Genomic DNA, 26,967 nt, shown 5'->3' with positions numbered 1-26,967 from the left:
TCCACAAAATGGATGCTGCCACCACAGACACAAGTCTGCCCTCCTGCTGCTGGGAGTCCTTCCAGCTTGGGAGGTGTGGACAAAGGGTTTCCTGCCAGGGGAGGTGCGTGCACCACCCCAGACAGGATTTTGTGTATTGGTCAGGTAGGGCTTGAAAGAAACCAGACATGCCTGTGGCTCACAAGGAGCCTCGGTGCATATGCCAGTTCAAACCGGTCCTGGGGCACACCAGTTCCGGGCCTGGGGCGAGCTGGACAAAGGATTGGGGGTGTAACCACCCCCCTTCCTGGTCCCACCCATAGGGAGGGACCTAGCAGGTAGTCCGGCCCCTAGAATCCGCTTAAAGGTAGGAGCTGTGTCCTAAGACTTCAGACATCCTGGAATCAACTTAAAACTAAGAAGAAGACGGGAACTTCGACGCTCTGCTGCACAGAGGACTGAAGCCAATCTCCCCTGTGGTCAGGGAGTGACCACCTTGCTAACGCAAGCACCATCCAGCGAATCAACGTCTGCTTTGCCGCCGCCTCCCGCCGGAGCCCGAGCCCAGAGACGGACAAGACCTGGACCTCCAGACCTCTCACCGCCCGATCCACAGTCCCTGCAAAGAGGAGACCCGTGGAGGCACCGAGACACGTGGAGCCAGCCATCTTGGAACGACTACGACAAGCTGACCAGTGCAACAACCGAGGCTCCCTCCGAGTTGTGCTTTGGGTCCTGAGAAGCCCAACCCTCGAGCAGCATCTGCACCAAAGGTGAGCCCTCCAGCATCTCCACGATCTGCGTGGGGCCCTTCTGCATTTTGCCACTCGACGCGCCTAACCGGTTGCTGGCCCGCTGGCTAGTGGCCATCTTGGCGACGAAATCTACGACAAACACCGCTGGTCTGGTTGCTCCAGACTGGCCCTTGCTCCCCTCCAAAGGAGCAGTTCCTCTGACCTTGCTGGTCAGAACCATCAGCTTATCTCCTTGCCTACAACAATTGCTTTTGCCAAGGCTTGTTTGCTTCAATCAAGTCGCCGACACCGCCGACAGCGAGAGCCTGCGTGGGACAGCTCGTGACTCGACTCCTGGACGTCGTCGACCTTCAGGGACCACGTGGCTGCAGAGTCAAGCTACACCTTCCTTCCTGTTTGCACCCGACATCGCCTGGTACCCACCTGGTGCCACGCTGGTCACTGGCTAGTGACTGTGAACACTGTCCCCTCTGCTTTCAGGTCTTCAACATCTCCGATCCACTCTGGGATCAACTGCATCTCTTCCCGACCGACCGCCTGCAGCACTTTTGTCTACAGGCCCCACGGAACAGATAGAAGAAACCCGACGCACTTCGAGGCCTATGCACCCGCTTCCTGTGGGTGAGGTAAAGCTGGCACACCTGTGCCCAAGTGTAGTATTACATCTCTAGTGCCTGTGTTCCAAATCTTAAGTTCCTAGGTCATCCGGAAGATTCCTTTTGCAGTAACTTTGTACTTTTTACGCACCCATTGAAACCTATGGGAGCACGCGTGTGACTATTTGCTCTGCACACGCCACCCGTGGACCTCCTGGTCACTAACTGACGTTAGCTCCTTGTAGGCCCAGCGATTCTAGAGGCCCTAGGCCTTTTCCCTTTTCTGTTCGTGGTACTTATACCACTATTTTAGTATATGGTTCGAGTGGCCACCAGGGCCTATCCATATAAAGTGCAACTTCTGTGTATTCTGTGATAATCTTGTTTGACGATTTGTGCTCCTGTGCTCATAAAGAGACTAGGGGTTACTTTGAGAAATAAATACATATATATTTTGAATATATATCTGTGTGGTGTCCTTTCATTGGTATAAAAGGGGGTTACTATTGGTAAAACAGCTTGCTTAACACGCATCACGAGTTCAGCCTCAAAGACTGCTTAGCCTACGCTACCACTAGGGCAGCTAGTCCAAAAAGGTTGACTTACAACCACACCATAAGGGTTGCTTGGCATGGTACAAGGTGGTCACTAGAACTAGTGAACAGCATATACCAGGCCAACTTCTCACACCACCCATCTTGTCCTCTCATTCATCACTTCTCCCTAATTTCTTCTCTTGCGCGCCTCCATCTCTCTGCACCTTTAGCATTCTTCCCCTGCTCCCTCAACCTTTTCTTTTTTATCTCTCTTTATTGCCTATTTCCCTTCTTGTCACTCCCTTTTGTCACTCTTCACCCTCCTGTATCACTTCTCCTTTTGTGTTTCTCCTCATTACGTCCCTTTCTCTATCCATTTTATTACTCTTTCTTCCCTTTATTATTTCCGTCCATTTGCCTGCCCTGCCAATCCGACCCTGCCGTTAAGGTACACAGGATTCCAGAAGAGAAGTGAGGCTGTTATTGTCCGCCAGTAAATGAGTTATGTTTTCCAGCCCTGAACTGGTTTCCTACTTCCGTTACTTACTTATTCTCTCCATTCAACACCATCATTTGGATTTTAGCCCAGTGCACCACTTCTCTCCTCCATGCTTCCACCTGAAGGAAACTCGTGGCCTTCTAATGCTTTGCATTATGTCCGTTGCTCCTATTAATGCCAAACTTAAACATTTTTTTTTTTTTTTAAAGATTTTATTGTGCATAGAAAGGGTTACAAACACGGGCCTACAACCACCAGGGCCGGCCGCTAGTAGTCGAAGTGTTCCAGCATATCAGAAAACAATGACTGGCCCACAGGGGCTCCGCACTATCACAGTAGATCAGACTGCACATAAGGGAAATCAGAATACACACTTTTAGTATAAATAACAACAAAAAGAAAAATACAAAAATACAAAAAACAAGGCGAAACGACTTATGATGGGCGGCGAACACCAGCCGGGGGAGTCAACACCCAACCACCCGAGGGCGGTCAATAAAAGAAGACCTGAGAGGGAGGGGGGGGCCACGAGAGAACCAAATCTGTACTTCAAAGTACGAGATACACGAGGAACCCTCAAGGATCAGGGGGACGAGGCCACCCCGGACGTATCCACCAAAGGGGGAGCACAGATAGACCCACGATACGCGTTCCACTGCCCCCAAATTCTACCCCAAGCCCCCGGTTTACCACGAGCCACATACACCGTTTTCTCCCTGAACATGCACCAGTCCATGTTCTCTTTCCAGACGGACACGGTGGGAGGCCGCTGGGAACCCCAAAGCTGTGCAATATCTCTCTTTGCGATCATGTTCCCCAAGGCCGCCCACCGAGCCTGAGCCGCATTGCAGTCATTGGGCTCCCATACATTCAGCACACAACGACGCACCTCCGGCAGCAGAGCGACCCCGGTGACTCGTCTCATAATATCATGCACCCGGCGCCAGTAGTCCGCCACCTCGCGGCATTCCCATAGGATATGGAGAAAGGTAGCACTGAGCCCGCAGCCACGCTTACAGAGTCCGTCGTCTGAAAACCCCATCGAGACCAGGCGGGGGCCCGTCACATATACACGATGGAGAATCTTAAGCTGGACCAGGCGGAGACGGGCCGGGATGGCCCCCTCCTTAGGGGATGACAGTGCAGTCTGCCAGTCCTTGTCGTCCAGCTCCACCCCATCTCCCGTCCATGCCTCCCGAAGACGCACCAAGAGGTCAGCCCGATTGTTTATCAGTTTTTTGTAAATCAGGGAGATAGTACTGTCGGGGACGTGACCATCGAGTATGCGGTCCTCGAGAGGCGAAGAAGAAGGGACCGTGGTCCCCTCCCCAAAGACCGAAAGCAGGGCATGCCGAACCTGTGCATAACGGAAGAACTCTCTGTCACTAAGCTCATACTCGCGCTGAAGCGCCGTGAAGGATTTAACCGCACCTTTAACCCACAGGTCCCCCACTCTGCTGATGCCGATCGTATCCCAGCGCTCGAAGCCTTTCGTTGTCCAGAGGCTTCCCAAGCGGTCTGAGTCGAATAGAGGAGTGGCGCACGTTAAACGCTCACTCCAGCCCATCGCTACGTTAGCCGCCTTCCACACACGGACCGCAATCCTGGTAGGGCCCGTAAGGGCCCTACCAGCAGACCCCGTAAGGGCCCTACCAGCAGACCGCGAGTAAAGCGCTCTGTTATAGGTACCGCCGGGAAGCAGGAATTTATCCATCTCATATGCCGGGTTCAAACCAGGAGCGTACGTAGCATGATTAATGGCAGACAGCTGGGAGGCCCAATAGTACCGTCTAATATCAGGAAGCGCGATGCCCCCGTCATACCAGGAAAGAGTCAGCTTGGCCAAAGCGATACGCGATCGTCCGTCCCAAACCAGTCTCCTCTGCAAACTCTCCACCTCCCTAAAGTAGGCCGCAGGAATGACATCGAAGGAGTTCTGGAGTGCATAAAGGAATCTGGGAAGGGACATCATTTTAAACAGCGCCGCGCGACCAAGCGGGGACAAGGGCAGCTTACACCACCGAGCCGTATCTGCCCTCAAACGCCGGAGTGGAGACAGGAGATTCTGCTCATAGCGGACCGCCGGATCCAACGAAACGTACACCCCCAGGTATTTAAAGCCGGACTGAGATATTTGGAGCGGAAGCCGAGGCGGCAAGAGAGGAAGACCACCAGAGATAGGATACACACAAGATTTGGACCAGTTGATTATCAGACCCGAGTTTTTCCCGAAGGAAGTAAGGACATCAAAGAGAACATTGAGCGACTTCCGCGGTGAGGTGAGATACAAGAGAATATCATCCGCGTACAATGAAACCCGATCCTCGAAGCCCGGGGCCCACCGGAGCCCTCTAATCGAGGGCTCCCAACGGAGCCAGGCAGCGAGCGGTTCCAGGGCGAGAGCAAAGAGCAGCGGGGACAACGGGCACCCCTGCCTAGTTCCCCTCCCGAGAGCGAAAGGCCGAGAAACCCGCCCATTGACAACCACCTGAGCCATTGGTCCAGCATAAAGGAGCTTCACCCAGCTAAGGAACCCCTCCCCAGAACCAAACTTCTCCAAGACGGCCCAAAGAAATGGCCATTCAATGGTATCAAAGGCCATCGTGGCGTCTAGGGAAACCAATATGGCCGGTTCAGCGAAGTACTCAGCCCTAGCGAGGACGCCGTGCAGACGCCGTAAGTTGAGAGCGGTATTACGATGTGGGATGACGCCACATTGATCCGGATGTATCAAGTCACATATGACGCTCAGCAGGCGATTGGCGAGGACCTTAGCAAGGATTTTGGGTTCGGCATTTAGCAGGGAAATAGGCCTATATGAGGCACAGCGGTCACGTGGCTTACCCTCCTTGGGAATCACCACTATAGTAGCCAGACGCTGGTCGTCAGGAAGGGAACCCCTCTCGAGCGATTCCTGAAACATATGACGGAGGAAAGGCGCGATTTTATCCGGGCGCAACTTATATAGTTCAATCGGCAGACCGTTGGGGCCCATAGCCTTGCCCGAGCGGAGGGAGCGAATCGCAGTAGCTATCTCTTCGACAGACAAAGGGGCATCCATCAGCTCGCGGCCCTCGACGGATAAGCCGGGCAGGGCAATATCCCGAAGCAGAAGACGAGAATCGTCCTCATCTCTATCAGACACCGGGGAGTACACTGCACGGAGGTGATCAGCAAAACACTCAACAATCTCACCAGGCTCAGTCACACACACTCCATCCGACACCCGAAGCTCCGGGACCACACGATTCACTCTCTCCTTCTTGTCCAACCAGGCAATCAGCTTACCCGCCTTGTCTCCGGCGTCATACAACCAAAAAAAAAAAAAACTTAAACATTTTAAACAAACTTTCCTTGTCAGTGTAGTGGTGATGTCCAGCATGCACTCTTCTAAAGTAGGCATGTTTGACCTCCCCTTAACATTTTCAGTCAACCCCGTAATGTCCTTCCAATAATTCAGTAGGTGTGGGGACAGTCTCACAACATGAGATAAACCTACTCCCCCCATCCCATACGGACGGCAACCATTGGCTGCTCTGCGGATTAATCGTCCCAATCTTCATAGGGGTAATGTACATTCTGTGGAAAATTTAAAACTTGCATTTCAGGAAATTTTGGGAGCACAATTCAATATTATGTTCCACTCTTGTTATCCAAGTCTCTCACCACGTCTCTGGACCAGACCCCTCTGAGATCCTCCAGGTCACACCTTTGATTTCCTCCTGCATTTGTTTGTATAATAACAGCCATCCGTCTATCACTCATTAGCAATATGGTGTGCATAATTTTGTTCGCAGAGCGTTTCATCATCTCTATGCCCCACCAACAGGTCTTTTACCAGTTTCAATAATTTCCTGTGTGTCAAGAAATACCCATTTGAAATATTTTAGGAGGTTGTAAAGTGCGAGATTGGAACTGGCGTCCTATGGGTATACAGGCCACTCGATGTACGCAGTCCTACCTGTTCCCATGTATGTAGGTTTTGGCTTTCCATTACAGTTAACCCAGAAGTATTCTTAGCACGAGGTTAGATGCATGAAATTGTTTCAGTCACTGTCCTTAGCAACTCTTTAAGCAATATCAGTTGATTAATTTTTTATTATGGCTCTTGCGGCCCAGAGGTAAGTTGATCAGTTTTCTCTCTCCTGCTTTAACCAGTGCATAAGTTGCTTCCAAATTGTGGGGTCCATTAATCATTTAGCAATCCACTGCAGCTATGCTGCTAAGTAATAATAATGCTCTATGTCGGGCACAACAGCCCACCATGATTCAAGGCGAGGTAGATTTTACCAAGCGTCATAAGTTGCTTGTGCCCCATTTCAACGACACAAGCATACTAAGTCTGTGTCTGAACCATTTACCTCAGTCGTATTCAACTTATGGCCCGCAGGTCACCGGCGGCCTGACAAGACCTTTTATTGCAGTCCACTGACTGTCCCCGGGAATCTGAAAACCACAGCATAGAAATAAAGCTTCTCAAACTTTTTTTTCTTCTGTTGCCAAGCTGCATCGTTTGGTAATTCTATGCAGGGCGCTCCTGCTTGTAGAACAAGCTGAAGTGACTATGGAAACACAGCCCAGAATCAGAAAAGAAAGAAAACAATGTTGCAGGCATACATTTGTTATACTCTTCTGGTTGTGGTCTTTGTTTCTACAGCCACTTAAGCTTGCACTGTCGACAAGGAAAGCTTGCTCAAAGGTGAAAGGTGTGTTGAGTGGATTGTGGTTAGGCATTGAAAACAGTATGAGACAGTGAACAGAGCTAAAAGAGGGTTGGGTTAGTGAGTGAGTTTTAATTTGCATTTTGGCACCTGCAATCATTTTTATTTCATTATAAATTCAAGAGTACAGGCAAGCGAGTGCAAAGAAATGTCTTGCCATGGGTGAGCTACTCACACATGGAAATGGTAAACTTGAGAACATTTGAGCAATCAGTTAGCTTTATGTCAACCTCTCTGGCATCATTTTACTGCTGGATATGTTGCTGGTAATGCATGGAGCAATTCTAATGCTTGAATGTAATTGAATATACTACTGAGAGTAATACGTTTTGCAGTTATGGCGGTTTCTCTGCTTTAGGTAAATACATTTTAGGATGAAGTGTCACACTTAAAATATGAAAATATCACAAGTAGGCACCATGCAAACATGGCAATGTTACACATAAGTAGGTTTAAACGTGGCAACCCTTTAATATGAAGAAATGCATAGTTTCAGTGGGAAAGCTCAGTTTATCACTACACACTTCAGATATCTGTGTGTAACTGGAAGGTTACGGACTTAAATCCTGGTTGGGGCACTGGGGAAAGTGATGTACATTTATAATGGTATTGGATCTAATCTTGTGTCTGTAAGTGCTATGAATATGAAATTTGTGTTTTTTTTTTTTCCACACACAGGATAACATAGGCTACAAAATGTCGAAAATGTATAGGATATACATAGTGTGAGATAGGTTGCTGAAAATTGTGCAAAAAGATTTGAAACAAAGCATTTTCTCATTATGTTTTGAAAAAGTATGTGTTTCTTTTATGTCCCCATAGTTTCATATTCTAACCTGTCTCTCTGGAGTTGCGACACTCCAATACACCCTACCCTGTACTTTTTGGCCCCAGAGAAAATGTTTGTGGGTACCCATGATTTACCTGGTAATGTCATTGGAATGAATATAAAGGAATGATGGTGGTATTACCATTTTAATTTAGGCAATCCTCTATATCACAGACAATGAGAGTGCCCCCCCCCCCCCTCACCAAACGTAATTATCCCCTTCAGTTTTATCAGGACCCTACCAGTGTTACACTCTGTCACATACTTGCTTCCTTAAATACTGGCACGTATGCTGTTCAGTGGAGCTGATCACACACTCTGAAGCATACACAAGCAGCGTGAGCTTACACCAAATGGTGTACACACAAGACTTACCACAATTAATCCAGAGGCTTGATTTATCACCAGTTAGCTATATGCTGTTTCTCAGGACTTGTAAGCTCTCCCTCTACATCTTGTGTAGAAAGCAGATCACAATCAATGTACAACAATATTCAGTGCGGTATGTCTGATTTAATTGACATGTTTTTATTAGGGTTTTTTCATGGAATGCATTACAAGTAAGAATCATCGGTATTATCATAAGTTCTTGTACTACGGCACAGCATAAAATTAGGGATCTATAGGGAAGTTAGCGTGTGTATGTGCTGCAGTCCGTCAGTGGCTCATATCTTTCGTGGTGTCTTGAGAGACTCGTCTTCCCAGTGGTCGGCTCCGTCTGGCCCCCATGTTTGCCGACCTAGTCGTGCCTACATTTTCGGCCTCGGTCGGGGGACGGTCGCCCCTTCCTATCGAGGTCCGAGCTGCGGTCCCCTCCCTCCTGGATTCCCTGTCATGTCATGTAACTACAAACAACTGTGTTGAAACCGCTAACTGGGGCTCTTGCTGCCTACGGGGCGGCTTGAACAGGGCTCTTGGGTAGGGGAGGGGTCTCGTAACCAGGTAGAGTAGGGGAGGGAGGGAGATGATGGGGAGAGCATGGGGGGAAGAGGGAGTGCGGGGTCGGCAGACGAGAGAATCTCGTGGTAGATTGGGTATGGGCCAGTGGTAGGTGTGTGTGGCGTGTCCCGGGTATCCCTGGGTGGGGGGGGGGAGGCGGGTCCGCTACCTGACATTAGGCGGGGGGGTCGGGTTCATACGTGTTCTCGCGTCTAGGCATGTTGTCTGCCTTATGGGTCGCCTGTGTCTCTTGTCGTATCGGGGCCACTGGGGCGTGGGGGGCGGAATGTGTTAGGTCTAGGGTTTCCCCCGTTGCTCCTGTTTGCTTAAATAGGATGAGGAGCTGAGCCCACTCCATAGATATCGGGTGTTTGCGGGCGCCGTTCGCCTCCTCCTCTCGCAGTAGCTCCTCCTCTGCTGCACCCCACTTGAGCACCGCGCCAACCCATGCCTGGCTGGAGGGCCCCTCCGGGGCCCTCCAGTACATCGCGATGTTCCTCTTCGCGAGTAGAAGGGCCAAGGAAATGAACTTCCCGGATACCTTCGCGGATTTTCTCCTCGGGGTCATCCCCAACGCGCATTCCTCCCATGTGGTGGCGGGCGGGAGGTCGGTCGTCTCTTGAAGGGCTTGGTGTACTCCCCCCCAGAAACATTGTATGGACGGGCAGGCCCAGAACATATGTTTGAAATCGGCGTCTACTTGGTGGCATCGGGGACATTCGAATCGCGTATCGGGGTAAAACCGGTGGAGCCTGTCCGGGGTGAGGTATGCCCGGTGTAGGATATTAAATTGGATATTTTTAAAACGCGCATTCCTGGACACCTTTTTAGGAGATTCCAGGGCTTTACGCCATTCCGCGTCGTTGAATACTCTGCCGGCGTCGGTTTCCCACGCTTCTCGGAGTTTGTCTAGGGAGACGTCTGTGAGCTCCCGGATCGCTTTATATAGCCAGGTGATGAGGTGGTTGCCCGCCCCCATCCGCAGCACTGTGTGCAGCACCGGGTGTGTCGGTGGTTCCCCATCGCGTGTATGCCAGAATTGGCCGCCACTCTCCAGCAGCTGTCTGTGTGTCAAAAACTTCCCCTGAGGGAGGTCATGCCACTCCACCAGCTGTGCGTACGTCCGCAGTTGTCCCTCTTGGAACAGTGCCTCCATCTCAGTGACCCCGTGCTCCGTCCACACTCGGAGGGCCTCCGCAGTGTAGTATCCGCTCCGTCGGGGGAAGCCCACAAGGGGGAGCAGAGGGGAATATATCGGCTGGCCCCTCGACATGCGGTGTATCCGCATCATGCATCTGCGGGCTATAGCAACCTGGAGCGGGTGTGTACGTGCCGGTTTGGAGCCCGGCATGAGCAGCCGGCGGATCATCGGTAGAGGAAGTTTGCCGCCCTCCGTGATCGTTTCCCCCACCTGTCGCTCCGCCGTCCAGTGTGACAGCCACTGGAGCTGCGCCGCGAGAAAATACGATTCAAAGGATGGCGCTCCCAGGCCGCCAGCGGTCGTGGGGAGGTACAGTGTACGCAGCGCCACCCGGTGGCGACCGCCCCCCCAAATCAGGGTCGTCAGCAACGTGTCTAGCTCCCGGAAGAAGGAACGTGGCGGTATGATGGGGAGATTCGCGAAGTAGTAGAGCATCCTTGGGACCATGATCATTTTTGCCAGAGCGACGCGCCCTATAGGGGCTAACGGCAATGTCTTCCAGAACCCTACCGCCGAACGCAGCCCTGTCAGCGCTCTCCGGTGGTTCCCCTCAAAGAGGTCACTGGGGGAGTGATATAGGCGTACCCCCAAGTATCTGGGGGCCGTCCCGTCCCATCGCAACGCCCGATCGCCCAACGTGATCTCTAGGGGTTCCGTGCGGGCGCCCAAAGGGAAGATGGACGATTTCTCCCAGTTGACCCGGAGTCCCGAGAGTTCCCCGTATTCTCGCAACGTTGCCCAAATGGGCGTGAGGTCTGCCGAGATATCACGGACATATATCAGGAGGTCGTCCGCATATAGTGACACACAGTGGGTAACGTCCGCTATGGGTATCCCCCATGCGTCCCCCTCCCGTCGTAGTCGTATTGCCAGAGGCTCCATGGCTAGGGCGAAAAGGAGAGGAGAGAGGGGGCATCCCTGCCTAGTTCCGCGGGTCACCGGAAACGGCGCCGATATGAGTTTGCCGAGTCGCACTCTGGAGGTGAGGCCGTTGTACAGCAGGCGGGTGTAGGCCAGTAGCGTGGGCCCCACACCTACGAGCCGCAGAACCTCGAAGAGGTACGGCCACAGCAGGGTATCGAACGCCTTCTCCAGGTCCAGGACCAGACATGCCGCCCGGGGATATCGTTCTTTTGTCTGATCCTGAATGTGGAAGAGGCGACGCAAATTATGTGAGGTGTTTCGCCGGGGAACGAATCCACACTGGTCCGAGTGGACCAGTGCGGGAAGAATTTGGCTATAACGATCCGCTAAGATTTTCCCGAGGATCTTGCAGTCCGCGTTCAAAAGTGTTATCGGCCGATAGGACGCCGGGAGCTCGGGGTCTCTATATGGCTTCAAGAAGGTCACTAACATCGACGTCCGCATTGAGTCCGGGAGCATTTGGCGGGTCACCGCCTCTTCGTATATGGAGACCAGCCGCGGCGCTAAGATCATCGCGAACGTGTGGTAGTACTCGACCGGGAATCCATCCATGCCCGGTGCCTTCCCGCGTGCCAGAGCTTTAATCGCTTGTTTCACATCGACCGGTTTGAGTTTCTTGTCGAGATCTTTTCCGATCTCGGGGGGGATCCGGGGTAGAATCAAGCCATCCAGGAATCGGGTAAGGTCTCCCGAGGGCTCGTCCCGTGGGGAGCGGTACAGGGTCGCGTAGTACGTGCGGAAGACGTGTAGGATATCCGTCTGTGTACTTTTGAGTTGCCCGTCCGGGGCCCGGATTTCAGTGATTGGGCGCGACACTGTGTCTTGCTTGGCTAGCCAAGCCAGCAGGGATCCAGCCCTATTCCCCTCCCTATGTGTCCGAGCTGCATATGCTCGAAAGTTATATTTGCGCAGATCTCGCATCGCCGAGGCATGGGAGGATTTGGCCGCTGAGAGTTGCGCCTCAGTGGCGGCTCCTTGGTCTACTCGCCTTGAGAGTTCCGCGAGCCGGGTCTCCGCCCCCTGCAGTGTCCTATCTAGCATTCTTCTGACCCCCACTACTTGTTGAATGCAGTGGCCTCTGGCGCTTACTTTGAACGCATCCCATTCAAACGATCGTGCGGTCGCCGTGTTATCGTTTTGTCTAAAGTGGCCTTGCATAAATTCCTCTAGGCTTTGGCGGAATACCGGGTCTGTCAGGCATTCTCGGGGCATCCTCCATGTTGGGATTGGGGGGTGAGGGGGTGTCCACCTGAGGACCGCCGTGTGTGCGTCGTGATCCGACACTACTCTACCTAGGTAGTCCGACTCTTGTACCGAGGATAGGAGCGACGCGGAACATAGGAATCTGTCTAATCGGACCCTCAGATCGTGTGGGATCGAGTGAAAGGAGTACAGCTTCGTGGTGGGATGGCGTGCTCTCCAAATGTCAGTCAGTCCCCATCTGTCTGCCCAGTTGCGTAGGTCCGTGGCTTGTTTGTATGCTGGCGAGTGGGCCTGTGGCGGGTGTGAACGGTCGAGGTGTGGATCCAGGGTGCAATTGAAATCCCCTCCCAGAAGCCATGGGACCGATGTGTGGGGGGCCAATATGTGGGTGAGCTTGCCCCAGAAACTCTCCTGCTCTGTGTTAGGGGCATATATACTCCCTATCATCAGTTGTCGGCCCTCTAACAGTCCCGTCAGTAGTGCATAGCGGCCCTCTTTATCCACAAGTCTGTTTTGCTCTTTAAAGGGTACCCCCGGTCTGATCCAGACGAGCGCACCCCTAGCGAACGCTGAGTAGGTCGTGCCACAAATGATGCCTCGCCATTTTCTCTGTAGTCGGTCCACCTCCCCTGCCGTCAGATGAGTTTCTTGTAAGAGTGCTATCTCAGTGCGGTATGTCTGATATGGTGACACCAAAGTACCTATCCATCCTACACCTCAGATTTGCAAAGCTATCCCTCATTAGTGCAAAAATTAAAGGGGGTATGAGGCATTCACGCCACATCCCTTTCTCCTTACGGTTGTTATCAGAAATTAACTGGTATGGACCCTGGCTGTTTTTTCAACCTGTAAAAGAGTTTGCCATTTGATAGTACTGTTCCCAGTACGTTGTGTTTCAACTCTTCATTCAACACTACATTCACATACAGCCAATTGACTGCACAGCTGACCATGTCACAGTGGAAGAGGTTTGCTCCATTATATAAAAAAGCCTTTTGATGTTGGAAGCCTTATTTCGACCAAGTGAGAACCTAGTCTGACCCACGTGTACTACAGTAGGTAAGAGAGGGAGCAAATGATAGGCCAAGGCTTGCTGACTATCTTATAATCTATGTTGAGCATGGAAAGTGGTCTATATTACTTTTTTTTCTGGGTATCCCAATCAAATTTTGGAAGCAAAACTATCAGCACTTCTTTAGTAGGATGTGGTAGCAGGCTGCTATCCTGTTCTGCAAAATACATCTCCATTATTTCTGGTGCCAGTACGTTCACAAATGCGCCATAAAACTACAGGTAATCTATCTGCAATAGGCCCCTTTCCTCTGGCCAGCTTGCGGATCGCCCTCTTGATTTCCTGTGCTGTCAGGTTATGACAGAAGGTCAACTTGTCAGGTGAACTATCCCCACCCCATCCAAGAAAACCTAAATATCAGCCTAAGTAACATTGGTGTCCTTTCTGTATTGTGTAGCATAGTAGTCATAAAAATCACAACTGATCTCATGGCGTGTGGACTTCCACTCTCTTGCTGTTATGAATAATGGTAACGGGGGCTTCCTTTTTTCTTGGATAGAATCAGCTATGCCAAGAGCCTACAGGGTATGTCACCCTCATCGTGTTTCTTAGCCAGATATGTTTTATAATTTAGACTTCATGCATGCTCTAAGACATGAGAATATGATTTATTTTCTTCTCGCTGACCTTCAACTGCCACCTGATCATGGTGTGTCAGGGTTTGAGAGCCAGGGCGCCTACGTAGTTGCGCGGAGGAACCCAGCGGAACTACACGCCCCAGCTGCCCCGGACCCAGGGGGCGGGGCGAAAGGCTTTATTAACACGAACAACGCGTTAGGACGTTGTTCGTGATTCTGGATTCTGAGCGAAGCCGTCAGCGTCCGACGGCAGTGTTGGTGAGCAGCTCTTCTGGGACTGGGAGAGTGCTCCGAGAGCTGGAAACCGTTCTGAGACGGCCGGAGTGGAGTCGTAGGAGGGTAGAGCTGGCGAGGTGATTTCGGGTGCGTCCTTCTGTGCACCTTCAACCCCGCCGCGCGCGTTTTCCCTTAGCGGACTTCAGGCGAGGAGCTCCGGGTGCTTCTTGACTGCGCACCTCAACCTCGTCGCGAGCCAAGCAGACATCAGCTACTGGCAGCAGGTAAGCCGTGTGTGTTAACACGGCAGCCCGAACAGTGGCAGGGGCTTGTGTTTTTCTTAGAGACTGTTCACGGCCATCTGGCAGCCATGTGGGTGGAGCCGGCCAAGTACGTTCTGTTTGTTTAGTTTATTTTCCTTGATGCAGCGGCCCTCTGGCAGCCAATGAGGTGGAGCCGGGCCCCCTGTTAGAGGAGTTCGAGACTTTCCCAAGAGGGAGGAGTACCGTGTTGACTTTCCTGCTTTTCTGGTGATACGGGTCCTCCATGGACTAGTAGAAGAACCTTGACTGAAAGGGTTCTCTCGTTTTCTTTCCTTCTTTCTTCAGTTGTGGATTACATGCGAGTGGGGGATAGGAGTGGGTACGTATGTGGACACGGGAGAGTGGAGGGCTTTGACCTGGAGGGTGTGATTGGACCGAATTAACCTTCTGATATTTGTTGGTTTTGGCACAGGTCCGGGTGCCGCTGTCTGCGAGATACGCCTGGGTATACTAGAGGAACGATTGGCAGGGACACGTCTTACCAGGTAGGAGGCGGAACTAGTGAGACCACCTGAGAGTAGTGAGGGTCTGAGAGGTTATTAATTACCTGTTTTTGTTTTCCAGGTGTCCCTTCCCACGCTGACCCTACCCTATCCTTCCCTCGCCTGATCGCCGCAACACTCTGTGACATTAGAATCAGAGTGTGGGGAGGTCGGGAGGGGGACCCCATTGAGCATCGCCCCGATCCTGAGGAGAACCGGAAGATCGTGACATGGTGAATGGACAATTCAATACTTCTCATCTCTACATCCAGCTGTATTGAGCCCCATGGCCCTCTCTCTCTTGCTGAGACTCTCTCATATGAGTCTTACTTACACTCCTATTACTGCATCTTTCCAGCCATTTAATGCCATATTTTTCATTTTCCTGCTTTCTTCTGTACAGCAACATTACTTTAACTTTCCATTGAAAAAATAGAGAAACATCGCCTTGAAAAATGCACTCTACTTTTCTTTTGCCTACTGTTCACATGACACTGATCTTGAAAGAAGATTGTTAAATGTGCATGCCTTACTTATAAAGTCAAACTAGAACCCAATAGTCCAGATATTTAATTGAAACCGTTACAATACCGAGTACTTCGATCGACAAAATGAAATGTGAAGGCTTCCTGCCTGTGGATTGGCAATACTTTTACAGACTTAAAACAGTGATATGTCATGTGTTGATATTTTCTAAATAGTTTGTTCTCCCTAAAACACTTTTCAGTAGTAAAAAGAGCAAGCATTGGCATAGCCAATAGGTCTCGCCTTTGGGACCTTATAAGTGTTCAGCCATGCAACTGCTGATGTTGTTGCACCAAGGATATTGTGCTGCATAGCTAATACTTATAAGGTCCCAAAAGCGAGACCTATTGGCTATGCCAATGCTTGTTCTGTTATTGTGTTGTATTCCATTTTATTCTGTTTTTTTCCCCCTTATTCCTCTTGCATTGTACTGTGCCCTTCTGATTTTCTGCCCGGTCAAACCTCCAGTTTGTTTTCCCGCCGCTGCGTCCCCACCCCCTGCTCGCCCATTTGCCGCCCCGCTCCCACCTCCCAGCTGCTCCTCCCTCCCACCTCCCCATATATGGCGGCCGCAGAGTGGCCGCGTGGTGGGTGCGCCGCTGGCACGCCTAGGGCGTGCCTGTCTGCGCTCATCCGCGCCTGGACCGCGCCCAGAGCCAGAACCCCTGCCCCTCGCGAATGCCACAACACCTGACGCCCCGCTCCCACCTCCCAGCTACTCCTCCCTCCCACCTCCCCTTATATGGCGGCCGCAGACTGGACACATGGCGGGTGCGCCGCTGGCGCGCCTAAGGCGTGCCTGTCTGCGCTCATCTGCGCCTGGACCGCTCCCAGCGCCAGACCCCCTGCCCCACGCGAACGCCACAACACCCGACGCTGCTACGACGCAACACCCTCCACGCACTCAACACCGGACGACCACACACCTGCTTCCTGGCCGCCCCGAGGTACACAAAGAATTGTCACAGTGGAAACAAATTTGGAAATGTAAAAGAACATACATTTGTTAGCAATTCAAACAAATTTAGCGACAACACCTATTACTTGCATGTATGATCATCATTTAATTGATTATCCAAGTTTTCAGTCAAACAGAAGATCAGCAATTTAAATCAAAGCCAAAAACATCACAATATCAACATTTTCAAAGATATATAGGTGTAAGGTACGTGATAGGTGCAAGATTTTGGGATTAGTGCAGGGCGTTGTGAGGGAGGGAGGTTGCGAAAAATTTAGGAACATCCACAATTCGTTGAAGAACATAACCTGCCAGTTAAATGGCCACAAAATTTTAATCCTGTGTGGATTGAAGATAGAAGTAAGTCGACGTTTCGACCCCTATTAGAGCCAGCAAATTGGTTTGCTTGGGCTTGATGCTTGCTGCTGATGCTGGTGTAAGCCCTTTCCCTGGTCCTGATGAAGACCCCAACCCCAAGCAAACCAATTTGCTGGCTCTAATAGGGGTCGAAACGTCGACTTACTTCTATCTTCAATCCACACAGGAGATTGTCAGTGAATGTACAACTGCTGTCTTATTCTGTGTTGTCTGATTTAAATTTTGTGGCCATTTAACTGGCAGGTTAGGTTCTTCAACGAATTGTGGATGTTCCTAAATTTTTCGCAACCTCCCTCCCTCACAACGCCCTGCACTAATCCCAAAATCTTGCACCTATCACGTACCTTACACCTATATATCTTTGAAAATGTTGATATTGTGATGTTTTTGGCTTTGATTTAAATTGCTGATCTTCTGTTTGACTGAAAACTTGGATAATCAATTAAATGATGATCATACATGCAAGTAATAGGTGTTGTCGCTAAATTTGTTTGAATTGCTAACAAATGTATGTTCTTTTACATTTCCAAATTTGTTTCCACTGTGACAATTCTTTGTGTACCTAGCTATACCCGAGTCCAGTGGTCTACCGGGTTACCCCATTGATACATAACTCTCCTGGCCGCCCCGAAGCATACCAAAGGACCCTTCTCCTGCCGGAGCTGCAGCTTCACCAGCCTCCGAGCCGCCTAACCGCCCGTGACAGGAAGCAACCACCTCAGATGCATACTACTGAACACTCGCTCTGGCCGCAAACACGCCGGCGAACTCTGGGACCTGCTCGACACATCCTCTCCGGTCGCCGCCTTCCTGTCAGAGACCTGGATAAACGCCTCCTCGGCACCCGACATCTCCCGCAGGGACCGCACTAACGGTGTATGAGGTGGAATCACCATAATCCACAAGAACACCCTCAGGGTCTTGACCAGCACCGACGACACCCTCAGCACCGCCGAACACCTGCACTTCCAGATCCACACCGATCCCAACACCACCCTCAGAGGAACTCTCGTCTGCAGACCCCCCGGACCTCGGCACTCAGTTCAGCGACTCCATCGCCGACTTCATCAGCACGCACGCCCTTGCCTCCACAGACTACATCCTCCTACAGACCTGGACTTCCACCTCGAGAACAACAACAACACCAACTTCACCACACTGATTGACAACCTCGGACTCAGACAGCTCGTCACAACGCCCACCCACTCCGCTGGCCACACGCTTGATCCCATCTTCTCCGCAAGCCCCCACGTCACCTTCAGCCACACCACCGAACCCCACTGGACTGACCATCGCTGCATCCACTTCACCTTCCGGAAACCCACCACGGACCACCGCACCCAAAAGATCCCCCGCCACAGCTGGAGCAAACTATGGGCAAGATGGCCTTTCAACAGTGGAAAACGAAACGGAGATTATTTCACTGTCAGGACATGACACCCACCTTAGTACGTCCTACCTTTCACATGCACTGCACTCTGTCCAGGGGGTACCCTAGACCTACCATAGGGGTGTCTGATGTGCCTAGAAAGGGAAGGGTAAGGTCTGGCAAGTGAATGCACTTTACAGAACAACATGGCAGTTTAACAAACTGCGTGCAGGCCCTGCAATGGCAGACCTGAGTTCCCTTTTTGAGGCTACTTGCGGGGGTGGCACAAATAGTGCTGCAGGCCCACAAGTAGCATTTGCATTACCAGCCCTGGCACACACAGTGCACTGTACTAGAGACTTTACTAGTAAGGCAAACATACCAATCATGGACAACCAATTACCATTCCTTTATAGAAGGAACACTTACACTTTGACACTGTTTAGCAGTGGCAAAGTGTCCAAAGCATCTAAGATGGCAACATCATGTCAGAAAAAAGGTCTAGGGGGAAAGCAAAAAGTTTAAGGACTTTAGCCAAAAAGTCCTACACCTACTATATGCTTTCCCACCCGTTCCACCTGCCGAAAGTATGTGAAGAGGTGTTAATGCAGTAGAGGAAGAATAATAAAATATTAATAAAGAAATGAGATGTGCCTTAGGGGCTAATATAGTAAGTGCGTAAGTGCTTAAAACTACTGAACCTGATCATATTCAATTTATCTTACTCTAATTGATGGCATGCTAACTTTCTCCTGCCTGGACAGAAACCTGTGATCAACTTGTCTCTAGGATCACAAACAATAGTAGTTTAGCATTATTTTGAGTCAATACCATTATTCTCTTCTCTAGAGCAACCTGATGTTATGTATCAGCGACCAAGAGTTATCATTAAAGACAGAATTAGAAATGTTCATTTCCAGACAAACCTTCCATCATCTTCTCGTTTTCCAATTGCAATCAGAGCCTCAATATCTGTGCCCTTTAGACCATACTGGAGCAATTCCTTTGCAGCGTCCACATTCTCTGGAACTCTCTCGATGCACTCATGAAGAACCCAGGATCTCTTCTTTATTTTACTCTGCATAAAACAGTTAATAATGATAATTACAACAAAGTGCACAGACTTCCAACAGCATGAAGCACGATCTTGACAGATAATCTGAAGATTACTGCAGAACTTTCACTTATGTGTACAGACAAAAGTATATCTCATGCATATATATTTATATATATATATATATATATATATATATATATATATATATATATATATATATATATATATGTATATATAATACTCTTGAAGTCAAATTAAATCTATTTACACCAATTCCAAATATGCAAGTTGCCCATTCAGTCAGAACCATACTATACATGCCCTTCCAGTTGGTTCTCCTACTTGAAGCTGTGCTGATGCTATCTAGTGACGAAGCACTGTAGGAAAACATGCTTAACAGTAATTGTAAATTGAAATGAGAATTGTAATAGTAGATAAGAACCACAAGACCTTTTTTACCTACCCATTTCCTTCTGGTTATTGACTCGTAAACTTAAATAAGTTGTCAAGGGATGATTCTGATGAAGATATGGCATTTGTCTTTCGTTCCACCAGACTAGTTCAGGGGTAAGGGACGCAGATACTTAGAAGTCTAGTTTCAACAGTAAGATCTGGGGCCGAAGAAGCATAGGCAAGATGCAAGGAACAGTAAAAGAGAACCTAAGAAAATCTCCAGCATTGATAGTCAAAGCAAGCTAGCTCTGTTCAGATGGCCAAGAAATTGATTTGAATGTTCCTTTTTTGTCATTACTCACCCACAATTATGAAATATTTGTTTTAATTGGAATGCAGTTGAGGGAACTGAAGGAACACAAAATATAGATCGAAATTGAGAAGGGGTATAGAGGCGTACAGGAATACGATTTACCTACAGACGGAAAAAGAGGGAGATACTAGTGTTGTCACGAGGTTTGATTGGGACCAATTGCTAGTTTTTAAGTATGTCAGAAATTAGAGTATCGTCTACACGCAAAAGAGAAAGTGTAAAAACGAAGTATCTAGTTGGTATGTGATAGGATGCACTATGAGGTGGGAACTGATGTTGGGGTCTGGAATAACACAAACTGCAGCCATGCAAAGGCAAAAAAAAAGAATTCCTAGTGCTATGTTTAGCTATTGTTTAGACAGTACACTTGTTCTTTATAAATATAGATTTCATGAATATGCATACCAAACCATACAAACACCTCAAATAAAACATAGAACTAAGGACTCGCCGCCCCACATTTTTAGGAAGCATTCAATGCTTTTGTATACACCCAAGTGTATTCCATCCTTTATCCTGTTCACAGGAGCCCCTGTGTTGGACTTGGACCAAAGTCCCAAGTACAACCTCTGTGAGGACTTTGTTGAGCGGGAGTAGATGTACCCAGGGGCACTATCCCAGTTGCAGCACCTCTATTATTGAATGCCTGTGAGGGTAGACTGAGGTCAAGGAAGTCTGCTGCCCTCGGTACCATCATAGTGAAGGACGCTCCCTCCTCCGTAGGCACGATAGGGGTAGAAATCATGCCAGTATCTGGAGAAGCATCCAGTCCACTGGCTTCACTGGGATCCTCACACCAGTCCAGATTACCTTTCTCATAAGGCTGGTTTTCTTCAGGGTCCAGCAACCCCACTCATTCCTCCCTGAGTCTTAGGCCCTACGAATAGGGCTCAGGCACCGGCCTCAACGGCATGGCTTAAGTCAGAGCCAGTTCTGAACGATGTTTGAAACTTCGCAATAACATAATGTTCAGGATGACTAGCACACTTCAGTTGCGGACGATTGGTCTGTCTGTCATGACCAAACATGAGTTCTGAAGGTGATGTTCCCATGGGTGTATGTGGAGTTGCACTTAAATCAAATCAAACTTGATATATAGCTTGATGTACTGAAAATTGAGTTTAACTCAATGGCTTTCCTTCTTGATCGTTGTCCTAAATCTTTCAGCCAAACCATTGAATTATGGCCACAGCAGTGTAACTTTCTGTGATTAATGCACAAATGATTCATGGAACATCGAAATTGGGCTGCACTAAACGATGGCCCATTTTCAGATTGGAGCGCTTTGGGTGTTTCCCAGTTTATGCACACTTAATTCAATGTTGTAAGTATAGAGGAGCCAGATGTGAAACTATATTGTCATATTATCATGATGCATGAACATTCATCAACAATAAAAAACAAAAACAGTGTGAAGGTCTGTAGAGATCTACAGCCACAGTGGACCAGACCCTGTCTGAGGCTTCTGGCATAATTCACTTCTCCAGGGAGTCAGGCTTCCCAGTGCTTAGATATGGGTGTCCAATCTATTGTTTGACCAACTAGAGAATCCAACCCGAGGCACCAGAATGTTTCACTCATGAAATTCTGTGAAGCCACTAAGAATCTATGACCTTCAAGTGCTATCAAGCCTCTCATCTATATAGTTACTATGTTATCACAATTCATGTTCTTCTTAAGATAATTTCTCCTTGTGATATTGCTAATTCACTGCGTATGTTTTTGCTTGCCAAAATTTGTTCAGCAATCAAACCATTTAGGATTGCCTTCATACTTTTGAGAATGATCCGGAGGATAAGTTACTAATAATTGATCTACAGAACCACCTACTGTTAATGAGTGTTTCTCTTCTTGTTTAACTGAATACCATTTACAAATTGCTTTCAAGTAAGGCTAGAATCTGCTTCTCCATTTCTCACCTTGGTCCTATTATTTGTGTGTCTGACACATCAAATGGTGGTAGCCTTCTAAATATTGTGCTTGTGAAGTTTCCCTCCTGCTCTCCTTCCTCTGACTTCAGGAACAGGAAGCAGGCAGCCAGGCTCCCTCCCCTAAGCCAATCACAAAGCTGCAATGCAGGGTTGTGAATGGTCTGAGTGCCATGACACGGCACTCAGCCAGGGTCTGGAGGGGTGGGCATTGTATCCACGCAGGCTGTAATGCAGCCTGCAAGGAGGATGGGGAATGTGCGCATGACTGGTTTGGGTGGCCCGAGAGGGCCGACCAAACAGTCATTGCGCACTTAGGAGTGGGTAAACCACTCCACCACTGCCCCCAGAGCAGAGCGGCCCGCCCACCCACCCGAAAAGCAGCAAAAACATAAAATTATAATAACAATCTTCTTCCATTGCTTGAAAGCAGTGGGGTGATGCTCCTCCACCATAGCGGAGGAACCGCCACTGTGCATTTGATGTCTGCGCTCTATTTCTGCCGGTGGCATTGGTAGAACTATTGCGGCTGAAAGTGGGGCTGTAGTTACTTCTTTTTTTCTGCAACTTCTATTTTTCGGTTTGTTTATTCCTTTCTGTTTTGGTTTTGTTTTCTTTTAGCTCTTTATCTTTTTTAAAACATATTTTTGATGTATTGGTTCATTGCTTGCTTTTATCTGTGGCTTCGTTCTATCTCTATTTTCTTTTATTGTATGTGAGTAGAATCTTTTTTATTTTCCTTGTGTGTGAGCAGTGTCTTTCAAGGTCGACCATTTATCGGCAGAATTGTCCCATCAGTTTTGGAAGTCCATTTATGTGGCCGGGTTATGCCTTTCAGGTTTCTGCAGCATGAAACAAGGTTATTGGCATTTAGTAACATTTTAGTAACACATAGCTATCGGCGGACGCACACTTGAAAGCATTCGGTACGGTGTGCTCGCTGCTCCTCTTTCCCCATTGTGGTCTGAACTATTTTACTGTTATTTTAAAACATATCACTGCTTTTAGGATATTTTATTCCTTTTATTTGCGGCGATAACACTTGCTGTGTAGAAACAAACTGTAATTGAAAATACTACCTGTCACTGCAATTGCCTTGCGCTTCCTCCCCCGAGCCGTTCTCCCCGGTCCACCACGGGTTGTCCCGATTGAGTGGAGGGAGTTACTTCCGGCCGGGGGAGGGGGGGGGGGGCGGTCAGCGCACTAGTTCTTGCCGCACTGCTTAAAAGCAGATGGTTCCCGGAGCATACAGTGGGGCAGAGCTCCGGCTAATTCTGGATAACTATCATTCCCCCAGCTTGCTGTGCCCCAATGGGGGGGCTGCAATATCTGGAAGGGCCTTTTTCCTGCATTCAATGCAGACATCACAGCAAAATCCCCATAGAAATCCCACAAAATGCCCCTACAACACTTATTCCTGGGCAGCTCGTCACAGCTACCTATGCCCCCCTGGCTGTTGACACTACCAGCTATACCCCGACCCCCAAGGCTGCTCCCTCTAAACATCGCAACACCTGGAAAGGGTTTCTGGGTAACATAAGATCTCTCCCCAAACATGCCACAGAGATCTGAGACAAACTAAACACCGAATCGCCCGATGTGGGTTTTCTGTCCGAGACATGGCTGAAACCTACTAGTGGCCCTGCAATCTCGGTCGCCATTCCAGAAGACTCGACAGGCAGTCTAAAACTGGAGGAGGGGTCGCTATTATTCATAACGAGCGCGTAAAAATCACGATTCTCGAACAACGCACTAATGCACAGATCGAAATTTTGATCTTTAGGATGGAAGTGGTCCCCCACGACTTATGGAGAGGGGCACTGGTGTATCGGCCTCCGGGCCCCTTCACGGATTTTTCCACACAACTTATGGAAATAATAGCCCCCATGTAATCTCCACTAGTAATTTTTTACTATTAGGAGACTTTAATATACATAGCGAAAGTTCTGCGCTTCCTGAAATATCATCCTTTCTTGCCGACCTATCTACATTGAAGCTTACCAAAATGAATGGCGGCCCTACTCACTCAGCAGGCCACACTATTGACATCATTTTCACTAACACTCCTCGGCTCACTTGTGAAGCCCCACGTCCTGTGTGCTGGACGGACCATGCACTCAAGCGCAGCGGCTCCACGCGCCCCCCACAATCGTAGCACGTACTCTATTCTCTTACAGACAGTGGCATAAAATCAGCCCTGAGTCTTTTCCCTCAGCTTTCACACCGCCCAGGTATCCCCCGACCAACAACCTCAAAGAAAACCTCTCTCTCTTCAATACTACGGCCCTAGCGACCATTAACGCGATTGCCCCTTAAAGACCTGTTCAAAAGTTCCCAGAAGTACCCTGGCCATATGGTTTACTCCCAACCTACGCAAGACTAAAAGCCGCTGCAAAAACCTGGAAAGAAGGTGGCGTCGCATCCACCGTGATACCGACAAAGAAGTACAGAGCCGCTCTTACTCTATATCACAATGACATCAAACAGGCCCGCAGATCCCACATAGCTCAGCAGCTGAGTCAGGCAGGTAACACTCCCAAAGCTCTCTATAAAATTCTGAAAGATTTTATCTGCCCCAAAGCTTGTGATCTAGACGACAACCCCTCTCAGTTTCTCTGCAATAAAATTAGCTCTTTCTTTATACAAAAAATCAATACCATATACGACAAATTCCCAAAATCATGCCACACATCTACGTCAGCCGATACCCCCGAAATCCCCAACGCTGATCGTGTAACTCTGCTGACCTTCCCTCCCCTCTCACGTGAGGAGACCATAGCACTTATGTGCAAGGTCAAATCTGGCTCTCCCCTAGATGTCATGCCTGCAAAGATTTCGGCCTCCCTTGCTCACATGCTTGCAGACTCCGTCAGTCCCCTACTCAACTCCTCCCTTGAAAAAGGCCTGGTACCCTCCATCTGGAAAGCGGCCCAGGTCATTCCGCTGCGAAAAAACAACAAAGCCCCTATGGACGACCTCTCCAACCTACGCCCTATCTCCCTCCTCCCCTACCTGAGTAAGGTTCTTGAAAAACATGTGAACAAACACCTCTCCGACCACATCGAAGCAACTGGCTACCTAGACTCGTCTCAATCGGATTTCCGTGCAAACTATAGCACGGAAACCGCTCTGGTAGCCGTTACTGACAACATCAGGCTCGCGCTAGATCAAGGACAGTCTACCCTCCTGGTCCTTTTAGATCTTTCCGCCGCCTTCGATACGGTCGACCACCAGACCTTGCTCGGGAGAATAAGGGAGACAGGACTGGGGGGATCGGCGCTGAAATGGGTAACCAGCTTCCTTTCCAACCGTACCCAAACTCTCAATCTGGGCCCATTCCGTTCCACCACTGAAAAACTGACCAAGGGCGTGCCACAGGGCTCCTGTCTGAGCCCTACGCTGTTTAATATCTACGTGGCCCCCTTGGCCTCACTTCTGAGAACACTCGGGTTCATCCCTGTATCCTATGCGGATGATACCCAACTTATTTTTCCTTTTGACAAATCTTCTCAGACAGCCCAAGCATCCTTCTCCTCGGGTATGCTGGCCATCGCGCAGTGGATGAGCAACTTTCTCCAGTTGAACGCCAGCAAAACAGAAATTATTCTCTTCGGAGATGCTCCCCTTCTGTGGTCACCTACCTGGTGGCCAACCGAACTGGGCTCTGCCCCTTCCCCTAAAATGACAGCAAAAACCTTGGTGTGCGTCTTGACGAGGCCTTGACCATGAAAGACCATGTCTCCTATACAGTCAGCGCTTGCTTTCAGGCACTGAGCCTTCTGAGGAAAGCCCTCCCCTACCTTCCGGACCCTTTCCGTAAGACACTTGTACAGGCTCTTGTACTGAGCAAATTGGACTACTGTAATGCCCTTATGGTCGCCGCAAATGAGACCGCCCTTAGCCGTTTGCAAGTGGTACAAAATACCGCAGCACGGGTAGTCGCCAAGGCACCCTACAGGTCAGCCTCACTACTTCTGCTTCAACAACTTCACTGGTTGCCAGTGCGGAAACGGGTGAAGTTTAAGCTTTGCTGACTGATGCACAAGGCACTGTGGGGTCCTGGCCCTCCGTATCTTGCGGAGTGGCTCCACCAATATATCCCCAGACGAGACCTGAGATCTCGTTCTAAATCCCTGTTGCTAATCCCAAGGTTAAAAAGAACACGGTTAGGAGGTAAAACCTTTAACGTGGAACCAACACCCCCTACCCCTAAGACAATGCTCTGATTACCTCAAATTCAGAAAGACTCTGAAAACCATCCTCTTTTTAGAATAACATCTTACCGCCTATCTTTCACAGCTCCGCAAGCGCCGAGAGACCCCCTCGGGGGTGATTCATGCGCTATATAAAATATAAACTAAACTATAAACTATCGCCATTTCGGGATTGTATATTGCTCCACGTTAGGGGTCTAATACCCAAGTTGTCTCACAATGACAGTGATAAAAAGTTGCAAAACTAAGCAGTCTCTTCACATCGTCAATATCAATAAAAGTAGGCAGTGTCATCTCATGATAATTATTAAATACTCAAGTCCCGGGTGCTATCCCCGCCTCTCTTTGGGCCATGGGGGGCTGTATATCTACTGGAGTCAACATCAGCCACTATATGCAAGAGACTGAGTTTGGGGTCTGGTTCTAGGGTCTATCGTAGCAGCCCACCTAAAAGTGGAAAACACCCTTCCATTACCATGTGCTATGAATGATGTCTTCAATACCACTCCTACACCGGAGGCAACAGAGACGTGATCCTCCCAATGCGCCAGAGTTTAAGGCAGGTGATATAAATCCTGTGGCGGAATCACAGCTTAATTAATTATAAATTGGCAGCGATAGTCACTTCTATTGGGGCCATCTTGGCTTCCTGCCAGTCTTCGTCTGCGAGCTCACCCACATCCCTCTGCAAGTTCACCCACATCCCTCTGCGGGTTCACCCACATCCCTCTGCGGGTTCACCCACATCCCTCTGCGGGTTCACCCACATCCCTCTGCAAGTATACCACCGTCTGCGGGTTCACCCACATCCCTCTGGGAGTTCACCCACATCCCTCTGGGAGTTCACCCACATCCCTCTGCAAGTTCACCCACATCCCTCGGCGAGTTCACCACCCTCTGCAGGTTCACCCACATTCCT

At 49.4% G+C, this 26,967-nt stretch overlaps 1 protein-coding gene across 2 annotated transcripts in view; it reads right to left on the bottom strand.

Annotated features, from left to right (window-relative positions):
• Positions 1–26,967, bottom strand: part of NBAS (NBAS subunit of NRZ tethering complex) — a 2,067,161-nt gene that overhangs the window by 1,427,496 nt on the left and 612,698 nt on the right. For both annotated transcript variants that reach the window (XM_085610668.1, XM_085610669.1), the window contains exon 17: positions 19,010–19,161. In XM_085610668.1, coding sequence (XP_085466794.1) covers positions 19,010–19,161 — 152 coding nt within the window. The remainder of the gene's footprint in view (positions 1–19,009; positions 19,162–26,967) is intronic.

This window comes from Triturus cristatus, chromosome 6 (genome assembly GCF_964204655.1).
Source record: "Triturus cristatus chromosome 6, aTriCri1.1, whole genome shotgun sequence".
NCBI lineage: Eukaryota > Metazoa > Chordata > Amphibia > Caudata > Salamandridae > Triturus > Triturus cristatus.
The sequence above is the reverse complement of the archived record's forward strand: the minus strand, read 5'-3'. Positions and strand labels throughout refer to the sequence as shown.